Source organism: Strongylocentrotus purpuratus, unplaced genomic scaffold (assembly GCF_000002235.5).
Source record: "Strongylocentrotus purpuratus isolate Spur 01 unplaced genomic scaffold, Spur_5.0 spur5_scaffold_6, whole genome shotgun sequence".
Taxonomy (NCBI): domain Eukaryota; kingdom Metazoa; phylum Echinodermata; class Echinoidea; order Camarodonta; family Strongylocentrotidae; genus Strongylocentrotus; species Strongylocentrotus purpuratus.
Window position 1 is genome coordinate 946,761 of NW_022145612.1, and position 22,728 is coordinate 969,488.

General features: G+C 35.7%; 2 protein-coding genes across 5 annotated transcripts in view; one reads left to right on the top strand and one right to left on the bottom strand.

Moving 5' to 3' along the window:
• The first annotated feature begins 258 nt into the window (after positions 1 to 258).
• LOC575557 (probable acyl-CoA dehydrogenase 6) lies at positions 259 to 16,443 on the top strand. The gene is made up of 10 exons (XM_030972150.1): positions 259 to 463; positions 4,776 to 4,896; positions 6,379 to 6,508; positions 7,784 to 7,890; positions 8,787 to 8,954; positions 9,843 to 10,016; positions 11,924 to 12,085; positions 13,011 to 13,170; positions 13,685 to 13,770; positions 14,352 to 16,443. The coding sequence occupies exons 1-9, from the start codon at positions 266 to 268 to the stop codon at positions 13,761 to 13,763; spliced, it is 1,299 nt and encodes a 432-aa protein (XP_030828010.1). The 5' UTR covers positions 259 to 265; the 3' UTR covers positions 13,764 to 13,770; positions 14,352 to 16,443.
• A 2,708-nt stretch (positions 16,444 to 19,151) lies between these two features.
• Positions 19,152 to 22,728, bottom strand: part of LOC575490 (cysteine sulfinic acid decarboxylase) — a 39,162-nt gene continuing 35,585 nt past the window's right edge. For all 4 annotated transcript variants that reach the window (XM_030971999.1, XM_030971997.1, XM_030971995.1 and 1 more), the window contains exon 14: positions 19,152 to 22,335. In XM_030971999.1, coding sequence (XP_030827859.1) covers positions 22,156 to 22,335 — 180 coding nt within the window. In that variant the 3' untranslated portion in view covers positions 19,152 to 22,155. The remainder of the gene's footprint in view (positions 22,336 to 22,728) is intronic.

Here is a 22,728-nt window from a genome sequence, read left to right on the forward strand (position 1 = left end):
TTTCATAATCATGACAAAATCTCAATCTCTGAGAGCTAGAGCTAGCTGTAAACACAACACAGTCGACATACGACAGTGCATGTGTACCGGTACTTGTTGTACGACACTCAGCTCAGCTCAGCTCAGGATACGTGGTTTATGGAAGTCAACCTCGACGTTGGTGTTCTCTACCTAGTTCCTGATATCAGCTTGGGTTCCACTGGCACTGGTTCTAACTCAAACTGTACTAGAGTCTAGACTAGTCTAAGTAGATCCTAGATCTAAAATGTTTCGTTTAGTTTCACGAATACCGTTGAGAGCTGGAGTGAGAGAACGGGGAGCTCCGTCACGGTCAAGGCTTGGCCGACGCGCTCTGAGTTCTGAACCAATCCCTAATTCTTCAGCTGCTAGTGCTGGGACGATTGGAAGTGTGGACATAATCTACACAGAGGAACATATGGAAATGAGGAAAGCGCTCAAAAAGGTGATGTAGAGTAGTCTAGGCCTAGATCTAAGTACTAGACTAGAGAAATAAACTGGAGAAAAAAAGTTGGCACTGAACAGTCTGAAGTACTAACTGTTACTGTTAGGGAGGAGGAGGCCGGTACCGAAATCTAAAATCTCAATTAGATCTAGGTCTAGACTAGAGACCTAGTCTAGCTGGCATTTCTAAATGTCAGAACTAGTAGGCTAGTAGCTAGGGTCTAGATCTAGTTTCAAAAGGCGCTTGTTCAGAAAACTAGACCCCTATCCAAAATTTGACCCGTAACTCCGGCGTGGAGATACTAAAACATATTACTTAGACTACTCGTCTAGATCTACCCAAAATGAAGTAAAATAGTCTAGAATTTCTAGATATCTACTAGCCTACTACTAGTAGGTCTACTAGGGTCTAGATCTACTAGACTATGTCCCTTTTGCAGCCAACCTCAAATTCTGTATTACTTTGCAGGAATTATGAATATGTCATGTAGACCCCTAGCTATGTCCAATCTGTGAAATTTAAACGTTAGCAGTGTCCTAATTTTCAAATTATGCAAGGAAACCTGTTTACTTGCTAGACTTCACTGTCAGACACTATTGATTGAGTGACTGACTGGCTTTTTTTCTTCTTTGGTAATAACATAGGGTACATAAAATGAGCTATAAAGCGTACATGAGCATTTGTCTACATCAATAACCCACTTCTTGTGATGGCCAAAAATTAAACTGATTGAATCTTTGCACAGCATAAAACGTATGACCGTCTGAAAATCAAGACTACCGGTATTACTACCCTGACAAAGGAAGTGGTCATTCACCAAGACCACAGTACCATAGAGGGAAGTACAAGGAAATAGTGAATGAACTGAATGAGGTCGACTGGGAAAGCGAGTTAGGTGACCTTTCAACAAACGAGGCTTGGGAGTTCCTAGAGAGCCTTTTGACTGTCCAGATGCAGAAACATATTCCTACAACAAGGGCAAACAGAAGGAAGAAGAAGCATGCATGGATGACAAAATTTGCCATGAGAAAACAGAAGAGGAAAGCAAAAGCATGGACCAACTACATTGCAACGGGCAGAATGGAAGATAAGGTGACTGCAAACAAGGAAGCCAAGGACTTGCGACACTTAACCAAGAAGCTCTGCTTAGACTTTGAGAGAGATATTGCCAAAAATATCAAAACCAACCCCAAAGCCTTCTGGAAATACACGAATGGGAGATTAAACTCACGGAGCCAGATTGGAGACTTAATGAAAGAAGATAGTCAAGTGACCAGTAACGACAAAGAGAAGGCAGATATTCTGTGCAAATATTTTGCAACGACATTCACTAATGAGGACAAAGAACATATTCCCACTCTTGACAGCAAATACCAAGGAGAACCAGTAGAGACTGTCACTATTACCCCAGATAATGTTTTACGCAAGCTTAAAAACTTGTCAAAATATAAGAGTGCCGGACCGGACAACTTACATCCATGCCTACTCCGTGAAACAGCCCCAGCAACCTGTCTTCCTCTCTCCATAATTTACAACAAGTCCTTGGAAGAAGGTAAACTACCAACTAGATGGAAGCAAAGCAATGTTGCTCCAGTTTTCAAGAAAGGCTGCAAGAAAGATCCTAGCAACTACAGACCAATAAGTCTCACCTCTGTCTGTTGCAAACTCATGGAATCTCTGATCAGAGATGAAGTATCTGACCATATGCTGACCAATGACCTATTCAGTGACCATCAGCATGGATTCGTCCCTGGGAGGTCCTGTATGACTCAACTGCTGTGTGCTATGGAAGCATGGACGGACTTGATCAACAAGGGGGAGTCCATTGACGTAGTCTACCTTGATTTTAGTAAGGCTTTTGACTCCGTTCCACACCAGCGTCTAATACACAAGCTCGAGGCCTATGGAATCTCTGGTCCTATCAGAACGTGGATCCAAGACTTCCTCACTGAACGGAAGCAGAGAGTGGTTGTGAACCACAACATGTCAGATTGGACCCCAGTCACCAGTGGAGTACCGCAAGGGAGCGTGCTCGGACCTCTTCTATTTGTCATCTACATAAATGACCTTCCTGACGAGATTGAGGCAGCAGTCAAAATCTTTGCAGATGACACCAAACTGTATGGCAAAGCTACGTCTGAGGAAGACTACACCACCCTGCAGAGAGACGTACAGAAACTTGAGGGATGGTCAGAGAAATGGCAGCTCCACTTCAATGCAAAGAAATGCAAGACCCTGCACCTAGGGGCAGGCAATCCACGGAGGGAATATGAGCTAGACAGTGTAAAGATCCCAGAAACCAAAGAAGAAAAGGACCTTGGAGTTGTCATTGACGAGAAGCTCAGATTTCATCAACAATCTGCAATTGCTGCTAGAAAAGCAAATGGAGTACTAGCTCGCATACGTAGATCTTTCACTTGCAAGGACAGATCAACAATTCCACTCCTCTATAAAGGTCTTGTTCGTCCCATATTGGAATATGGCAATGTAATCTGGCACCCTCGCTATGTGAAGGACGAAAAAATCATAGAGAAGGTACAAAAAAGAGCAACAAAAATGGTACCAGAGATAAAACTCCAAAGCTATCATGAGAGACTTGAGAGTTTGAAACTTCCCTCACTTAGCCACCGCCGCCGCCGAGGAGACATGATTCAGGTGTTCAAGTTGATGCAGAACATTGACAGGTTGGACTCTACCCAATTCTTCACACCTGCAATCAATTCAACAACGAGAGGGCATGCTTTCAAACTGACCAAACCCAGGTGCAACACCAAACTCAGGCAAGACTCATTTAGCCACAGGGTCCTCAACGACTGGAACTCCCTCCCTGAGTTGGTAGTATCTGCAACCTCGGTAAACAGCTTTAAAGCCAGACTTGACAAACACTGGAAGAAGGAGCAATATCATTCACCCTTCTCCCAGTTGACACTCCAGTTATGACAATCCTGATATGACCCAGCAAGCAAGATACAGATGTAAAATGACTATGGTGCAAGACCCGGAAGCTGGGACATCCCCCCCCCCCCCTTGAAGTTAGACCTGGAAGCTTGGCAGCTGGAGACGGCTTTCTTCCAGAAGCTTTGGTATTCAAGGTATTCAAGGTATATATTATTGGCTCTAGGGTCTATAGCCCCTAAGTCGATTTGACAACTAATAGTCGTTATTTTCCCACTTGAAGACATTTTTAAGCCCCACCTTCTTTTAGGGAAGTTCTAGTATTATATTTCAAATGCCATTGGAATTTAACCTTTTCATTTTTTTGGCCTGCAAATGGGACATAGTACCTTTAAATGTCCAAATAAAGATCATGAGTTAAAAGTCATTATGATTAGATTACCTACCTATTTTGTGTCAATTTTCTTGTTATTTTTTAAATATTTTTCGGAAAAACGTTGATAATAGTATACACTTTTTCTAATTTCTATTTCTAACAACAATCTTTTTAAATACAGATTTTTACAAAATGGACATTAGGATAAACATGTACGTTGTAGATAGAGGACAATTTTTATGTCAATTTTGCTTTGGTTTGACCCCCATAGCCATATTTTGTGAAATGTTCTGCACCCAATATCATACAAATCATATGACCCGGCCAAAGGCATGAGGAAATCAAGTTTCGGAGGATAAAAAGGGAAGTAATTAGGATTAAACTACATGTATATAAAGCAATTGACAAATAGTGAGGACATGACGTCACAAACTGATAACCAAATTGGCAATTTGTGTAGTGATTTCCATTGTTCCATAGTTTTACAAAAATTTATCAGATTTTGCTCAAACTTTTTTTATTTGGTTTGTCTGATTTTTCTGCTTCTATTGAAAGTAAGTTATTTTTAGAGTGGACTTGGACTTTTAAAAAAATAAAGAAGGGAAAACTCATTGACTTGGAAAGAGAGGAACTGGAAAGGACCTCAGAGTAAAAGAGACCTCCCCCCTCCATTTAATATTTTCTAGTTGCTGGAGTATGCCAATTAAGACCAGAAAAATGGATATCTACAATGAACATATTATCTGTTTAATAGTTTAATAGCTCTAACAAGTTTGTCACATTCATGAGGAGGACTCAAGTTTTTTTGTACCTTTTACTAAATGGTAGAGGGCTGATATAACCCCTTTTACTTCTTTGGTATTTCACAATGTTTTAGTTGCATCGTGATTGTGATTTTTTGTTTTATTATTATATTATTTTTTTTAATTATTTTTTTGTTAGGAGGGGGGGGGGTAATTTTTTATTTTTCTATACAATTACAGAATTCTAACTCATCCATAATGATTACCTTTTTTCTTCTTCTCACCTTGCATAATACAGCTGATAGACAAGGAGATTAACCCTTATGTAGACCAGTGGGAAGCAGAGAAACAGTTTCCTGCACATCAGGTTATGAAGAAACTTGGAGAAGCCGGTTTTCTTGGGATTGGGCGGCCTACAGGTATGTTTGAGCTTTTTAACATAATTATCCATATCATTGGAAGAATGGTTTCTTCTCCTTTTTTTCGGGGAGAGGGGGAGAGGGGTGGGGGGGGGGGGGGGGCTTAGCATCATTCGTCATGCAGGAGTGTCGTGGTCCAGTGGTTTAAGGCGCTTGACTTGGAAATGCGAAGGTGGAGGGTTCGAATCCCGACACGGCACTAATATCCTTTGGCAAGATATTAACCTGCAATTGCTACTCTCCACCCAGGTGTTAAATGGGTACCTGGTTAGGATGCGACCATCATTGTTGGTCAAACAGTTTTAGAGTGTCATGTAATGTCGGGCTGGAATGCTCCCCAGGGAGTGGAGATTGTGCACACATTGTGTGCGGGCAAGCACTGAATCCAATGACCGGGGTAATAGTATATTTGTAAAGCGCTTAGAGACATTTGTATATTAAGCGCTATATAAAAATTAAATATTATTATTATTATTCATGAAGCTAACACATTGTACTTATTAGAAGGCTGCTGATCAATGATCATTACAGCTAATGTACATGTATGTACAATATGTTTATTCAAGAAATATATTAAAGAAATATTTAATCCTTAAGAAAACAAGATAAGAAAGTTAAAAAAGTTGCAATCGTTCTAAGGGTGTTTGAACTTTGTAGGGATCAAGTGACATGAATCATGTACAAAGAATATGAGACACTCATTGTCAATAAAATCACTCAAAAGGTATCTACCGGTAAATGTATGGGTATATTATACAGATTAAAAGACTCGCTTCCACCTTCAGCATTAATACTACTACACTGTATATAAGTCATGCATGCTCTCATATTTAAATTATTGTGTTGCTGTTTGGGGTAATTGTAGTCGAACTAAATTAAATAAATTATTTAAATTGCAAAAGTAAAAAGCCTTTCGCATACTACAAACTGTATGCCTGGGATGTCATTATCGTGCCCATTCTGCTCCAATGTTTAGAAAATTGCAACCTCTTGTTATTTTTTATTTGTACTATTACTCCATTTTTTTGTTGTTGTTTTGTTTGTTTGTTATCTTTGCTTTAAAATATGCTATGAATGCTTTGAAAACTTCGCTTTTACAAGGCCTGGGGTTCCCCATTTAATTTTCTAAATTTGTTTTTTGAATTATTTTGTATCTTTTGTATCAATTTAATTTTTAATTGAATTGAATTGAAAGAAAAAAAAGAGATAACCTTTGCTTATCAAGAATGCCGCAAACTGTTGTAACTGTATAGTATTTTCTACGGGCTATTTGTATGATATCAAGATATGAAGTGCGTACATGAGTCATATTTCACCTTTGTTATACTTCAAAAGTAAAACTGTATTTTATTTTCTGTGAACATGTACATTGTACATAGTATATTGAAAAGAAATGAAATTTATGTTAAGCATAATTTGTTTTCAATGGTTTTGTTGTTACTCTTACATATTGTATCAAATGATATTTTCTCATCTTTGTAGAGTTTGGTGGCCTAGGGTTGGATTACACGTATTGTGTAGCCTTTGCAGAGGAGCTTGGGAGTATCCGCTGTGGAGGCATCCCTATGGCTGTGGGTGTTCAAACTGACATGGCAACCCCTGCTCTTGCCAGGTACTGTTAGCATTCACATCAAATACCTCGAGTAGCCCACTATGTCATTGATTTCCAATAGATTTCAAAGAAATGTTATTATTTTTTTAATTTATTTATTTTTTTTTTTTTTGGGGGGGGGGGGGAGGGTGAAGCTTCAAAATATTTAGTGTAAGAATAAATCAAACTTTTTGCTGTATAATTTTATAAAAACAAGAGAGAGCTCATCTGTAGGCCGCACACTCGAAATGCAACCACTTCAAGATCTATTTAAAAGCATGCATGGCTTTTAAATAGATCTTGAAGTGGTTGCACTTTGAATGTGCAGCCTACAGATAAGCTAATTGATGATAAACATGGATCAAAGGTTTTACATGGGGTAGAATTCTTGCTCAGGTACCCTTTCATATTTGCCACATGTATTATAATGTTTACACTTCATGTTACTTTATGTTTGTTATTTAAGAAAATTTACCTCAATTTATTTGATAGTTATTAAGAAAATGTTATGTGTTGTTATTAAATAAACATTGGATCAAACTATAAGTATCATGCTCAGTCACTGAAGATATTTACATGAATCTACACCACATACCTAGTTGTTTATGCCTCCGTCCTCTAAAGGTGGTGCTATATGTCTTTGAGTTATTTGTCACTTTATGTGTTTTTTTATTAAAGATTATTATCTGTCTGTCCCACCCACTTTCTTGTTACCGGTATCCTGATATCTCAATAAGCAGTGGAGGTATAAACTTCACACTTGGTGATAGTCTGTATCGCCATGATTAGATTTTGGGGTAAACAACTGATATGTCAATGGTCAGAGAGGTCAATTTTCGTGGAATCTCAGGGTTTCAGCCCTGTCATCACGAACTTCAAACTTGATGTTAGCCTGTATAATTGTAATAATAATAGATGTAACTTATATGGCGCCAAATCCACTCTGTGGAGTGCTCAACGCACATGTACATGTAGAAATAATTAAGAATTAAACAGAAGCGTTTTAAAGGAATCTGAGGTTTACACTTGTTGATGTCTTTAGAAGGCTATTCCATAAGGTAGGACACACGTGAGCAAAGGATCTTTACCCTCAAAGCTTTTGCAACTTTAGGAATCGAAGGGAGTCTTATTTGCATTGAAACCATCGTCCCTACTCCCTAGCAATCACCAAATATTTTGTAAAGATCAAGTATAACTGATAAAGAATTTCATATAAATACATATTCTGATATTGAAATTCCTTTGAAGTTTTAGCCATTCATTCCATAATTTTTACTCTTGTTTTCTTGCATTTAGATTTGGATCAGACGAGTTAAAGAGGAAGTTTTTAGCTCCTACCATAGCCGGTGATATGGTAGTGTGTCTTGGAGTGAGTGAGCCAGGAGCAGGATCAGATGTAGCGAGTGAGTATTTATGGTTTTATTCTCACTTCTCCTTCTAGTGGTATCTTCTCATCTCTTCTCACCTTTTCAAATGAAGGAATAAGGGATTCAAATGGCATCCGTCCGTCTGTCCATCTGTAGTCCGTCATAAAATGTTAAAGTTTACTAGCAAGATTTTCTTTTGACAAGTTAATTTGCAACTGTCAATCCTATTGTGACAAAACTTGAGTCACAGGTTCACTTGGAGAACTACTACACTCTGATTCTGTCATTGGTCACATGCAAAGGTCATTAAGGTCATGTGTTCAAGTTTGCCTACAAGATTCTCTTGTGACAAATAAATTTTTACCTGTTTATCCTAATGTGACCAAACTTGGTACAGAGATGCACTTGGGTGACCTTAACATTATAGTGCTCTTAAAGTTTGCATGCCAAGGTCAAAGGTGATTTGAGGTCATACCACACTCTTGTGACAAATAACATCACAACTCTTAATCCGATTATCCCCAAACTCTCTTTCTTTTTCACTCATTTACTTCATTCATGAAGGCTGTAACTTCCTCTTTTTGAATTATCTTGCATCAACTATTTTTTCTACATCTCATAACGGAACACGATTGAATGAATGAATGTCAAGCTTCTTGGGAGTAATTTCAATTTGTAATTAAAAACAAAACCTGAAAAAGACTCCATATATATGCCACCATATTTTTGTATTATAAAAGAACATGTATCCTTTGTATTGTGATGAAAGAGGTCCCATATGAATCAAATCTTATATCCTGAAAGAATAATGAAAATTGGAACAAAATCACCAAGAAGATGGAAACTGGGTAAAAGGAATGGAAGGAGGAAAATATCAGTACCAGTATCCCTTTGATATTTATTAACTTTTTTTGCTTTTCACCTCATCTCAGATATTCAGACGAAAGCTGAGAAGAAGGGTGATGATTATGTAATCAATGGTAATAAGGTATGGATCACCAATGGCCATCAAGCAGATTGGATATGTCTCCTGGCCAACACTGGTGAAGGCCCTGCACACAAGAATAAATCACTCCTATGTGTGCCTCTTGATGCTCCAGGTAATACATCCATGTAGATAGATAGATAGATAGATAGATAGATAGATATGTATGTTAGGCGAAGAGAACATCATAGCAAAATCATGGGAAGGGGCATAAAACTCCTAGATATATTAGCGTTATTTTTTAAAACTGTTTTTAGTTGCAGTACCCCTCTTTAAATAAGAAATAGACAAAAATTTCATGTCATACTAATCCCAAATTTATCACAAAATTAATGGCTCTGATTCAATGTATTTTTTAAAAAATGTAATTTTGTTTTGGTTAAAGTTTAAAAAAAGAAAAACAAGGAATAAATATGATAATTTGGTTAATGAATTTATTCTTAAACAGGTTATGTCTCCATTCATAGGTACAATAATATATTGTTCACTAATTCACTAGTTCACTAATATATTTAAATTTATGAATGTTTCTTTCCTGGGGACCTAGTGACGAGGTATTCAATTAACCTGTTATTCATGAATGAACTGAAATACCTTGGAATCCAATCTGCATACATTACCATACATGCCAACTGTTCAGATTAAAGAGGAACATTCCTCTTTTTGGGAGAAGATAATTATCATTTTAATGCAGGTGTTCCTCTTCCTGTACAAATTTGTCTGTAGTATTGAACAGGAGAGTTAGGATTGTTCCTCTTTTTTTTAAAAATAGCATAATTTGTACAGATTTCTGATTTTCAAATGTTGGCATGTATGCATTACTTGTTGCTATGTCAGACAAGCCTTGACCAATCTCTTAAGTTGTTAAGAACAACTTTTGTTTACAGAGTATGTAGTAAATGTCAATATGTTCGTAAAGTGGTCTATTAAACACTGCACTACAGGCACAATGGTGGTCCATTCTTGAGCTAGTGCACATTGTTATTCTAACTTCATTGTGTAGGTGTTACTAGAGGAAGAAGAATCGACAAGTTGGGCATGCATTGCTCAGACACAGCTGAGCTGTTCTTTGAAGATGTCCATGTCCCCCAGAGTTATTTGATTGGTCAAGAGGGGGCAGGCTTCTTGTATCAGATGCTGCAGTTCCAGGAGGAAAGGTTGTTTGCAGGAGCTGGTGGTAAGAATAAAAACATTATAACACCTCTATCAGACCTGAGCTCTATCATCATGAGGTGATTGTCCCAAAGATAGTCTCAGTGATTTGGTCAGGCTGAATATACTTCCACTCATGTACATTCTGGTACTCTTGTAAATCTCTAAATTAAAATGTTTTATTATTATTTTTTTTATGCCTCCGCCACCGAAGGTGGTGCCGGAGGCATCATGTTTTCGGGTTGTCCGTCCGTACGTCCGTCCGTACGTCCGTCCGTACGTCCGTCCGTCCGTACGTCCGTCCGTCCGTCCCGTTTGACCGTTATCACAATATCTCAAGAACCATTTAAGATTTAAACTTAAGACTCGGGAATAGTATTTATCACCATAGGAAGACGATCTGATTAGATTTTGGAGTACGTAGGTCAAAGGTCACAGGTCACAGAGGTCAACTTATGAAATTCCTTGTATTGAGTTTGTTAGCGCGATATCTCAAGAACCATTTGAGATTTAAACTTCAAACTTAAGGATAGTATGTATCACCATAGGAAGACGATCTGATTAGATTTTGGAGCACGTATGTCAAAGGTCAAGGGTCACAGAGGTCAACTTATGAAATTCCATACATTGAGATTGTTATCATGATATCTCAAGAACCACAGGAGATTTAAACTTCAAACTTAGTGATAGTGTGTATCACTATAGGAAAACAATCTGATTAGATTTTGGAGCACGTATGTCAAAGGTCAAGGGTCACAGAGGTCAACTTATGAAATTCCATACATTGAGATTGTTATCATGATATCTCAAGAACCACTGGAGAATTAAACTTCAAACTTAGTGATAGTGTGTATCACTATAGGAAAACAATCTGATTAGATTTTGGAGCACGTAGGTCAAAGGTCAAGGGTCACAGAGGTCAACTTATGAAATTCCATACATTGAGATTGTTATCATGATATCTCAAGAACCATTTGAGATTTAAACTTCAAACTTAAGGATAGTATGTATCACCATAGGAAGACGATCTGATTAGATTTTGGAGCACGTAGGTCAAAGGTCAAGGGTCACAGAGGTCAACTTATGAAATTCTATACATTGAGATCGTTATTGCGATATCTCAAGAACCACTGGAGAATTTTCACTTCAAACTTAATGATAGTATGTATCACCATATCATAATATCTCAAGAACCACTGGAGATTTAAACTTCAAACTTAATGATAGTGTGTATCACCATAGGAAGACAATCTGATTAGATTTTGGAGCACGTAGGTCAAAGGTCAAGGGTCACAGAGGTCAACTTACGAAATTCCATACATTGAGATTGTTATCATGATATCTCAAGAACCACTGGAGATTTAAACTCCAAACTTGTTTAAATTGCTCTATGGCGGAGGCATCATTTTCGACTGCGCGCAGTCAAAATTCCATCTAGTTTATAAATAAATGTATATATTTCTATGTATTTTTCTTTGCCTATGTATGTATTACAACAATGTATAATGTCATTTTTAATGTGATTGGAAACAATAAAGTTCAATTCAGTTCAATTCATCATATATTGCTGGTACATATAACTTTCCAATTTGCATGCGTGTACTTATTTGAGTGATCTTTCTTACACCAATCCTGTCATATAATCACAGCATCATGAAATGCTTCAAAGTAATTGTCACATAGATCAAGTAGTAAGAAAGAATATTTTATTTGATATTTAATAATGTTGTTGAAACATGGAAAATGTTAAAAAGGTTACCCAGGTAACATTCTGATCTCTGCACTCTATGAAAGGCTCTAATTGTAAAAATATATATGTGCATATAGAACAAGGTATCTGTGACATGTAAGTTGTGTTAATCTCTTTGTCATGTTAACTTATTCTATTAAGCTGTAACACAAATTTTGCATGACATTTGAACCATTTTCCAGTTCTTGTTCCCCTGGACTTGATGATAGCAGATACCATTGAATACACAAGAGGTAGGAAGATCTTTGGCAAGTCAGTGCTTGACAACCAAGTGGTTCACTTCAGACTGGCTGAGCTACAGACAGAAGTAGAGCTGCTCAGATCACTTCTATACAGAGCAACAGGTACCTCAAAACATTATCAAAGCTTTCAAATAGAACTGACTTCCAGTTTTATTGGTCAACTTTAAACATCTTTGTACTCTTTTTACGAGTGGAATATGATCCAGTTTGTTAACCTGTTAACTACCAATTCTCTCATTCTGATAGGCTTGGTACAAAACCACCAGGTTTCAATAGGCAATGGGTTTCTGTAACTCAATAAATCTTAAAAGTGTCAGGTTGACTGTTTAAATCAAATGTGTCAACAACTAATTGGAAATCCTTTTAGGTCTTGTGTGCTTGGACATGTCCATGCTTCAGGAGTACCCATGAATATTAAACTTCTATAGACTTTTATTTTATCTTGCGTCTTCCTCGTTATTAATGTTGTTGTGATTTTTTCCTTCAAAGTGGATCCATCTTAATTCTGCATCCAAATCAACCCTTGTTGCTTTCTTGCACAGTTTGATATTCATAGCAATGGGATGCGATGTGTGTCCTGTTCAGGTCCCCAAGGCTAATAGATAGGTCCTTAGGGTATCTTCTCTAGACTAATGTTCTTGATACAATGCATGAGGTACTGTAAGAGTTCATCCTTAAGTGTGTGGTCAGATGGAGATTACACAGCAGCTATGATATACTGCTGGCTGAACAAGGAAGACGATAGGGTCAAAACATGAATCCATACTACCTCATGAAGGTCAGTGGCTGGCAGAAAAGTAGCAGGCTTTAGGTTAAAATGTGGTTTGACGTTTATCACCACCCCACTTCCTTTTCGACCTTGTCTTGATTTTGTTAAATCTTGGTCCGTAACGTTGATGTTGACTGATCATGGGTAAACCCTGTCTCACAGAGCTAAATTGCTCACCACTCCTGTGTAAGCACATGTATGTATTATGATGTTATTTGCATTCAATGAAAAGAAATAATTTTCTTTTTTTTCCGCCAGCTCTATATGTCCAGGGTCAGGATGCCACCAGACTTGCATCAATGGTCAAGCTCAAAGCTGGACGTCTGGCTCGTGAGGTCAGTGATGCTTGCTTGCAATTCTATGGAGGAATGGGCTTCACTTCTGACATGCCTATCTCCAGATACTACAGAGATACAAGGTAAGGCAGAATACAAATAGAAAAAATGCCCATGTTGAAATCAAGTGAAAATGGAAAGGGGGTCTCAACATATTTTACATTGTAGGAACCAGTTGTATTTCAGTTGATCCATAATGTACTGACTAGTCTTCTAGCCTTATACATATTAGCTTACTTTCATTGTTCATGTACAGCCGGCTACATTTCATCTGCAATGACAATGAGTGAGCAAAATAGTTTTAAAATGCTGTGTCACTTTAATTGACTCTGTATGCAGGCTTCAACATCATCTATAATTTTTGTTTGTCCTCTTGCTACTAGGCACCAAAACTTGACAACTTCGTCAGTTTTGCTTGTCCAAAAGTTTTTTCGGGTGTCAAAGACTTTTTTTGTCTGTGTGAAAATTGATCATGCTTGTAGAAAATAGAACGATCAAGGACAGTGCCATTTCATTAAAAGAAACCTCAATACTATATCAGCTCTGGCCAACTCTTTTATGTAAACATTGCTTTTATATCATTCCATTTGCTTGAAGGTTACTCTCAATAGGAGGTGGTGCTGATGAAGTAATGCTCTCCATCATCTGTAAACTCACAGGAACTCTTCCCAAATAAATGCAAGGTACATCCTAGATGGATTCACGTCTTGATCACATTACGTGGTTTTTTAATCAGGGGTATAGAATGTCAGACTTGGGGTTTTGTTCAGATATTTTCTGTACCAAATTATGATATGCTCTGTATGATTGTTACTCATTGTACTCACCACTATCATCCTTGTTTTTGTCAATTTGCTATTCACACCCCCATTTTGTTTCATATTGGGGATTACCCCGAACACTTGTCAAAGCTTTATATTTCCAAAACACTTTGTGCAATGTATACTTTTCTAAAAAGCTACCATTCCGCCTTAATTCATATTTTCTCACTTCTCTCAATTGTATTTTACAAAACAATCCATCCTCCGTAGTTCATTTATACTGCCTATTTCAAAATCAAATTACTTCAAAATGTCTAAAGTCCCATGATAGGGGGGGGGGGGGGAAGTGTTTATTCATTATGGTAATTTTGTATCAATAAAGAATCAAGAAGTAATGTTGCATAAAACATGAGTAAGTAAAGATAATGCTCCTTATGTGTTCAATGAATGTAGCATTTATATTGATTTTAATACTCTGTACATCTATTTCTATATATACACAGACTCACATCTATAGGTGGAGGAGCAGATGAAGTGATGCTATCCATCATTTGTAAACTGATGAACACACTGCCTTCTAGATCCAAGTAAACCTCTCACATGGATGTTATCTGTGTTACTTCTTCAAAGCTATCTAAATCAAACCAAGATTCACATGATGCTTACAATGATTGATGTTTGGTTAGTGCCTTCAAACACGTTGTTTTGTAGTTGATGATGGAATATAATAACAACTTGAATCAATCAAGATGAGTTTAATTGAAGGTGCTCTATATCAATAACTATCTATCATTTATGTACATTGCATACCTCTATCACATTTTACATCTACAGGTACTCTTTTCTAGATTTGCAGTGGGAAACAGGTACAGGTACATGGTTTGCGTATGCTGTACATTGACAAAGAAATTCTTTAATGATGATTAGGAATCCTAATGATCAGACAATGCTAACATTCCTTTGAAAAAAATGATATTTGCCATGCAGAGTGGTTTGTTATGTCTAATCTCTGTAATTTCAAATATTTTGATATCTTCTCATCATTATGTGCTAGTCTAGAAGTATTGAAAAAGTGGATTTGGGCTAATTCAGATTCCATGCAATGTGTACCGTACAGCATTTATGTGTGATATAATATTTCCTTTTCCTTCATCAAAAAATTGAATTTCCTGAGTTGAACGTTGACTAATTCAGTGATCTTTCTGGCTTCACTTACATAGTCATATCAAGATACCTTTCATCTTTTTTTTTTTTTGGGGGGGGGGGATGAAATAAATGGAAAGAAGAAATCTGTTGTATAGGGCATTTTGCATGGAATTTCTCATTTATAGATAAACCTATAAATGTAGATTTAAGGCCTTAAAATAGAGTTCTTGGGTGAATTTATCCTGCCAGCAATTTGCCAATTGTGAATATCTGATAAACCTGTTCTTTATCTTATAGCAGTAGTAATGTGGGTTTTTCTTAGATTTGAATAGTCACAGCTGGCGCAAAGTGATTATAATAAATTTCTCAGGGAGTGTCAGATTAGTGAATGACCAACGTGGAGATAGTAGTAGAAATAGGGAATATTGAAGATTTGTAATCTGTTATAAATAAAATGTTGCTTTTCTCAGCAGGAAATACATTGTAAAGAATGCATTTGAAATCATGATCTTAGTATTCTTATTATTCTTCCACTTTTGCAGGAGGGAAATGACTAAGTTGATCAATACTAATCTATACATTGATCCTAACTGTAATTGTACTCCATGTTAGACATTTAAATGTTTTAAATTGTAAATACGTGTATGAAAAAAAATATGGCGATATTCTACTGGTCTGGAAGGAAAAAATTGGTACTTTAGAACAAGCATGTACCAATCACATCAAATAGCAAAAGGAGAAAAAGAAGAACAAAAAGCAAGAAGAAATATGCCATGGTCATTGTGGTGCACTCCTTTTTGAGGAATAAGAGAAAAGTAATTAAAATAAAGTAATACAATTGATTTGAATTAAGAGAGAATAACAAAGGCAACAAATAATTTATAATATATGGTAGAGCTAGAGCATCATTGAATACATTTGTCATATTCAGTATGAAGCTTTCATGAATTTGAACAATTTTTAATTCAGTGAGTTGAAACTTCATGTTTAGTGATGCATTCTCATCTGATATTTGAAATGTTGAATAGAGAATAAGGCTTACGTTAATATTGCTTTGATATATGCTGATGAAAGTTGGTAACTTGTCAAATCAAAGTTGACTTGTTCCTTTGATAGTGGATTATTTGATTCATTCATTGTTTTCAGCAGGAGAGATATGGTTTATATTTAGCTTGTTGGTGGTGTTTTTTGGAATTCTTATAGGAACATTGGCGATATGAAGAAAGAACAACATGCATTTATTTTATTGCATGTATATTGATGGATGTTGATTAATATTTATGGTAATTTATCTAAAAATTGTATTTTTATATGATGAAAGTGGGGTGTATGTATAATAATTGTACTCATATTAAATATCATCTGTATGCAATATGAGTGAAAATGAAGAGGATTTATTTTATGTGCAAGGTTACATTGAAAGTAATAAAGTGAAATTATAAATATAAATGCAACTGTGATGAATTAGTATGTTAATGTAATGTTTAGAGGGAGGGAAAGAAAGAATGTTTGAAGAATGTTCATCTTGAGATGGTGTCCTTAAACCCAGTACCTATATGAGCAAGTTGATTCCTGCATTAAAGCACAAGTCCACTCGAAAAATAAGCAGAAAAATCAGACAAACCAATCAAAAAAAGTTTGAGCAAAATCGGATTACTAATAAGAAAGTTATGAATTTTTGAAAAAGTATGTAACACTATGGAACAATGAGAATCACAACACAAATTGCCAAGATGGTAATATCAGTTTGTGACGTCATGTCCTCACTATTTATCAATTGCGCTATATGGTTTAATCCCATTAATTTCCCTTTTTATTCCCCAAAACTTTTGCCCAGGTTATATGATTTGTATCATATTGCGTGCATGACATTTCACAAAATCTTTTATGAACTTTGAAAAATTTATATTATTTTCTGAATATTGTATATTCATAATTATTGATTTTTATATAAATAGTTTATCAAAATTCACATTTTCATGATTTAACTGGAAAAATTACTCTATATTAGTGCATCCACACAAAAACATTACTATTAATCTAACTTGGATGCTGGTGTGAAGAAATAAGATTCTTAAGGAAAAAAAAGAAATTTATATCATCAATATAAAGAAAATACTTAGCAGGGTGAGGACATGACGTCAGAGACTCATGAGTGAGTTGCTAATTTGTCTAGTGATTTTCAAAGTTTTTAATGTCATTAAAAATTCATAACTTTCTTATTAGTTATCCAATTTTGCTCAGACTTTTTTTGATTGGTTAGTCTGATTTTTCTGCTTCTATTGAAAGTAACTTATTTTTGGAGTGGACTTGGGCTTTAACCCTATTTAGCCCGGGTGGGGCTTTAGAAGCCCCCCCTCGACATTTTTTCGCGATAATTTTTTAACGCAAAAAAATCTTGCACTGAAATTTTGTGACTTTTTTTCTTTCGAGTCTTGCGCATCTTTTGATATAATTTTTTCGAAAATCGGACCTACCGTTACAAAGTCACGTGTCCTTTTGTCTTTGCATGTCAGCCCGAAAATTGTCATTTTTGTGATTTGTGTACGAAACATGGAAATCTCATTTTTCAAATAAAGAGATAAAACATTGGTTATTTGGTCTTTATAGTTAAGGTGTTTATTTTGGGGTCAAAATAGTTGAATTATAGTTGGAAATGAAATAAAAAAACAAAAACAATAAAATACATAAGTTAAAAAAACAAAGAAATACATAAGAAATTATCAAAACAATAGATAACATAAAGAATAACCCTGGTTTTTCAATTTTTTGTGTTGTATTATTATTCCAAATGGTCTAACAAATATATGTAATGAGAAAGAATGCTTAAATATGAATAATGTCTGATTTATGGGAAAAAATGTGAATTTGATGACCTTATTTGCATAAATTTGAGGTGTTCACACTTGTACAAACATTGCTTTTTAGTGGACCCCTCTGTTTCCAACATGTATTTCTTAAATTTGTTTTAAATGCTTATAATTGATTTGTAATGTTTTGTTGAAAACATGAATAAATTTGAATTGAATTTGAATTGAATTGAATTACAATTAAAATATGCAAATGAGTGAATTTTTCAAAAAATTGAAATTACCATAGTATTCTATACACTTCACTTGACATGTATGCAAATTTTCGCGGCGATCGGTCATTTCACGGCCGAGATCATAGGGGGGGGGGGGGGGCCTTAGAAGCCCCCCCCCCCCCCCCCGGGCTATGCAGTTTCAAAATAGCCTGGGCTAAATAGGGTTAAGTCTCGGGGAAAAGAATAACAGACCTGCCAACCAGAACGATTTAGTCGTATTTAGTACGATTTTTAGAAGCAAATACGACAGTACGATTTTCCTTAATAAAATACAATTTTCAAAAAAAAAAAAAAAAAAAAAAAAAAAAAATGATTTTTTAATTTTTTTTTATTTATTTATTTATTTATTTTTTTTTTAATTTAAATTAATATTTTGTGTGCGTCCACCATTTTCAATGGCAAAATGTCCATTCTGTCCTGTAAAGTATCCTACAAGCATCTCACATCGGCAATTTGGGGATGTTTATTGGTTCATCTAACACACCAGTCGTGACGAAATAATGCATATTCAACCAATAATCAATAAAAAAAATTCTTCCTGTAGGTAGAAACTATAAGAGGCATTGATCCGCGTAACAATCCGTGTTTATTTTCAAGAATACAACTTTTGTCAGTAAAATACAACTTTTGACACTAAAGAATACAGTTTTTGAACTCCAGAGGTTGGCAGGTCTGGAATAATTCCAGTAGTGAGTGGGTTAGGTTTCACATTCTGCGGTCTGTGCCTTGTATCAGCCATTTGACTACCGGGTTATATAATTATCCTAAGCTTAACTGCAGGGACCACCCATTCACCTACCCTAGGCAGTAACACTCAAACCTACAGCAGAGTTTAACTTAACAGGGGTTCCAAATATTCACCCTCGACACCTAGCATTCCCTACTTTGAAAAGAGGTCCCATTGCACACATACCCTTAACATTTCTGACTTAAGTCTGAATAAGCCCTGCCTACAGGAGTACAGAGAGAGGGGGGGGGGGAAGAAATCAATACAATCATTTACACCTTAAGCCCTGCCTACAGGAGTACAGAGAGAGGGGGAAGAAATCAATACAATCATTTACACCTTGACTTCAATCATCATATACTTTATTACACATAGTATAATATATTAACTAACAGGACCATTCCAAAAGCACTTCTTCTAACAAGTTTGTAAGGAGTAAAGCTTAGTAACTTGGAATATGATAACAGACAATCTATAAAGGCAAAATCAACATTCCATCATGACTCCTATATGTAAATGATGACATTGTATATGTACTTTACCCCTTTCAACAATCAGACTGGCATATTCAAATAAGCAAACAAAGAAGGTGAATTATATCTCACTGAGTTGTAAATGTAAAACAATTAAAATATGTAAAATCACAATACAGATACGCTGTATATTTCCACATTTTCTCAACATAATGGTGAAGAGTTGAAAATGCCTTTATATAGTATTTTGTCCATTTCAAAATTCAAAGTAAGAAGAATTTAAAGTAAGGAAAGGGCTCAGAAGAAAAAATATCCAGATCAGATATTTGACACCTGAAAGAGCACTGGTTATAAAATATATATCTCTAATGTGTACAAGGCAGGATTTTCATACATCTCAACATCTAAAACATTATAAAATGTATATATTAATTTCTCAAAATTACTATAAAAGATTCACAAGTATATATATGACAAAGTGATGTGACTCTACATTCGCACCATAAGATAGGAATATTGAAGCAAAAGTAACAAGTTCTTTTGGATAAATTGATATGATATGAAGTGGGTTTAGTACTGAGCCTATGTAACAAAGATACTGTACTGCATCTGTATACTGTAACCAGGGAGGATTCTAACCCCCCCCCCCCCTGCTGTAACCAAAATCACTGAACAACTTTCACTTACCACACAGCCAGTGAGACCACCTGATGGTTTTAATCATGACCACACACATTGTTCAAGAAGACTAAATTTAACACCCACATGCATGAATACATCAATACCAACATTGTGTGTTAGGAGTATAATTGTACAATTCACATTCATTATGAAGTACTCCTAGATCTCTACTGTGCATAGCTATTAGGTGCAGCATATTTACAGAATCACTGGGCATTCAATACCCTAAAGATATGTGATAAGACTATCTACTGGTAAGCCAAATCTTTCCAGGGATAAGATAACTGTGCATTAATTCCAACTTTTACAAATACAACTTGATTTGCTACTCATGACAAAGATAAGAGGGCATTCACAGATTTATACAAATTTACCATATTTTACATCGGCCCTATATGAAATAAATATACATGTGTACATAAATCATGAATGTATTAGCTTTGTATCAATGACTATGGCAAATTTCACGCTGCTTTTCTTCACAGTTGTTATTATCACAAATTTGCTCCAGCAACAATTGCTTGAGGCTTATTTTATGAGAGGAATAAAGGATCAGGGATGCATTGGTTGTTAGAGAAGGTTTAGGATTAGGTATTGTGTTTGCTCCAGGGTTGTAGATAGGAATTTAGTTAATGTACAAAATGTCAGCAAAGCAATTGTCGCAGGGGCATAGCTCAGTCAAACAATCCTTAAATAAACTCTCCACTTTAACAGACTGAAAACCGAAACAAACAATACATTTACGAGAAGCATGAAGAGGTAAAAATTAATTGCACATTCAATATATTGACATATGTCATGCTAAGACATCACTGAGATTTTTTTTTAAATGCAGCCTTTACACTATTGCTAATTAAACAATATGATGTTCAATCAAGAAACATAAAAATAAGCATTTGATCAAACAAATGCGTTTGAATAATTTCATTCTTATTTCACTGATCTATTTTTTATTCTCCTATTATCATTTAAACAATGACATGCATAGTGCAGGTGACCAAATACAGCTTTCACTGAAGGCTAATCTTCATTGAAGTAAAATTCTCTATTATGAAATTAAAATATTTTATTTCCATTCTTCATAGTGGGGTCTCTTTCAACAACAAGGTTGTAGTCTGTATTTTTACCTCATGAATTACAACTACATGACTGTATATTCATATCTCCTGTCATTAAGGTTGAATTTAAAAGATGATTAGTTTTTGTGTAAACAAAATGACTTAAAGACACTCATGCCCAGTAGTGTATTTCACACATTCAACAATTTTGCTCTTTTGGCAACCTTACAAATAATTAAAGTCAATAAGTGATTCATTCTTTTTCAAAATGAAAAGTTTGGCACCAAAGATAGATATTATAATGTTTAGTGTACCGTAGATATCAGATCCACTTTCCTAAAAATGCATAGAAATATGATATATCTTGAATTGTTATCAATTACAGTTCACTTCAAATATATTTGTTCTTTTTTGTTAGTACTAAAATCATTGCAAGCACCTTTATTAACACCTTATTTTATTATCTTCATTTGTAGCTCAAAGTTACAGTTGTTCATGATTATTTCTTAGTTAGTTTAAAAAAATGATTTTAAAGATTAGGAGGGCAGTCTTTAGAATTTGACACATAATGCAAGATAGGGCATTAACATTTATGAAGGAAACCTTTGTTACAAGTACGCTCATATTTGAAGGGATATCCACATGAATGATAAGCAACCCTTGTACATCGATACTGAGATTCATTCTACATCTGTCACATATTTTGGAAAGAAATGGATTAATTGTATCTACATTGTAGTAATCAAATATATGGAAATTTATTCTTACGTGACTGAAGATCGAGGGTTAGAAAACTTAAGAATATAATGTATTTTTTACACTATCTTGCGAGTCAAGCTTCCTGTGGCAGACAGAGAAACTAATAATGTTTGAACAACTTTATGATTTTATGATATCCTTTAAGACCAAAGAAACAGGGGAAAGATGAAAGTGATAGAGAATCAGAAAAACAGAATGAGAGAGAATTAGAATAAGATAGAAAGAGAGAGAGAGGGAGAGAGAGAGAGGGAGAGAGAGAGAGAGGGGAAGAGAGGGAGAGAGAGAGAGAGAGAGGGGAAGAGAGGGAGAGAGGAAGGAGAGAGAGAGAGAGAGAGAGAGAGAAAGAGAGAGAGAGAAATAGAGAGGACAGAGAGGGATTTAAACCTGAAGATCTCGTCCCAAACGATCAATCTCATCAAGAACGAATGCAACACTCTCCTTTGTAACACGTGCATTGGAGAATATAATTCTGAAGAAGTTGATGTGGTCACCATTGGGCTGGTATCCAATCAGCATTGATCCTTCTAACACCATACCTTCCTTGATAGCAGGGGCAACCTACAGGTCAAAGGTCAATTCAAATCAGTGTTATAAATTACTGATGCTACAACATTTGCTCTGGCGACAGCTGCTTCGGATTAGGGTTGTGATTGGGCTTTATATGTAGGTAAGGGTTAGGGATAGGGTCAGGATCCTGTTCAGTGTTTTGTCTAGGGCTGTGGTGAAGAATTTGGTAAGAGCAAGAAATTGATCCTAATTTACCAGAGCATGTGTAGCACAACCAAATTACTTTACATTTTACAACTTGATTTGAAGTATCGCTACATGTAACACCAGTGGACATAGAAATAAGATAGGTCACCATAGGTGTAAACTTCATTTTCAATTTCAGGTTAAATCACATTTTTGTTTCTTCCTTCGTTTTTTCCCTATTTTCCTAAGTCAACATAT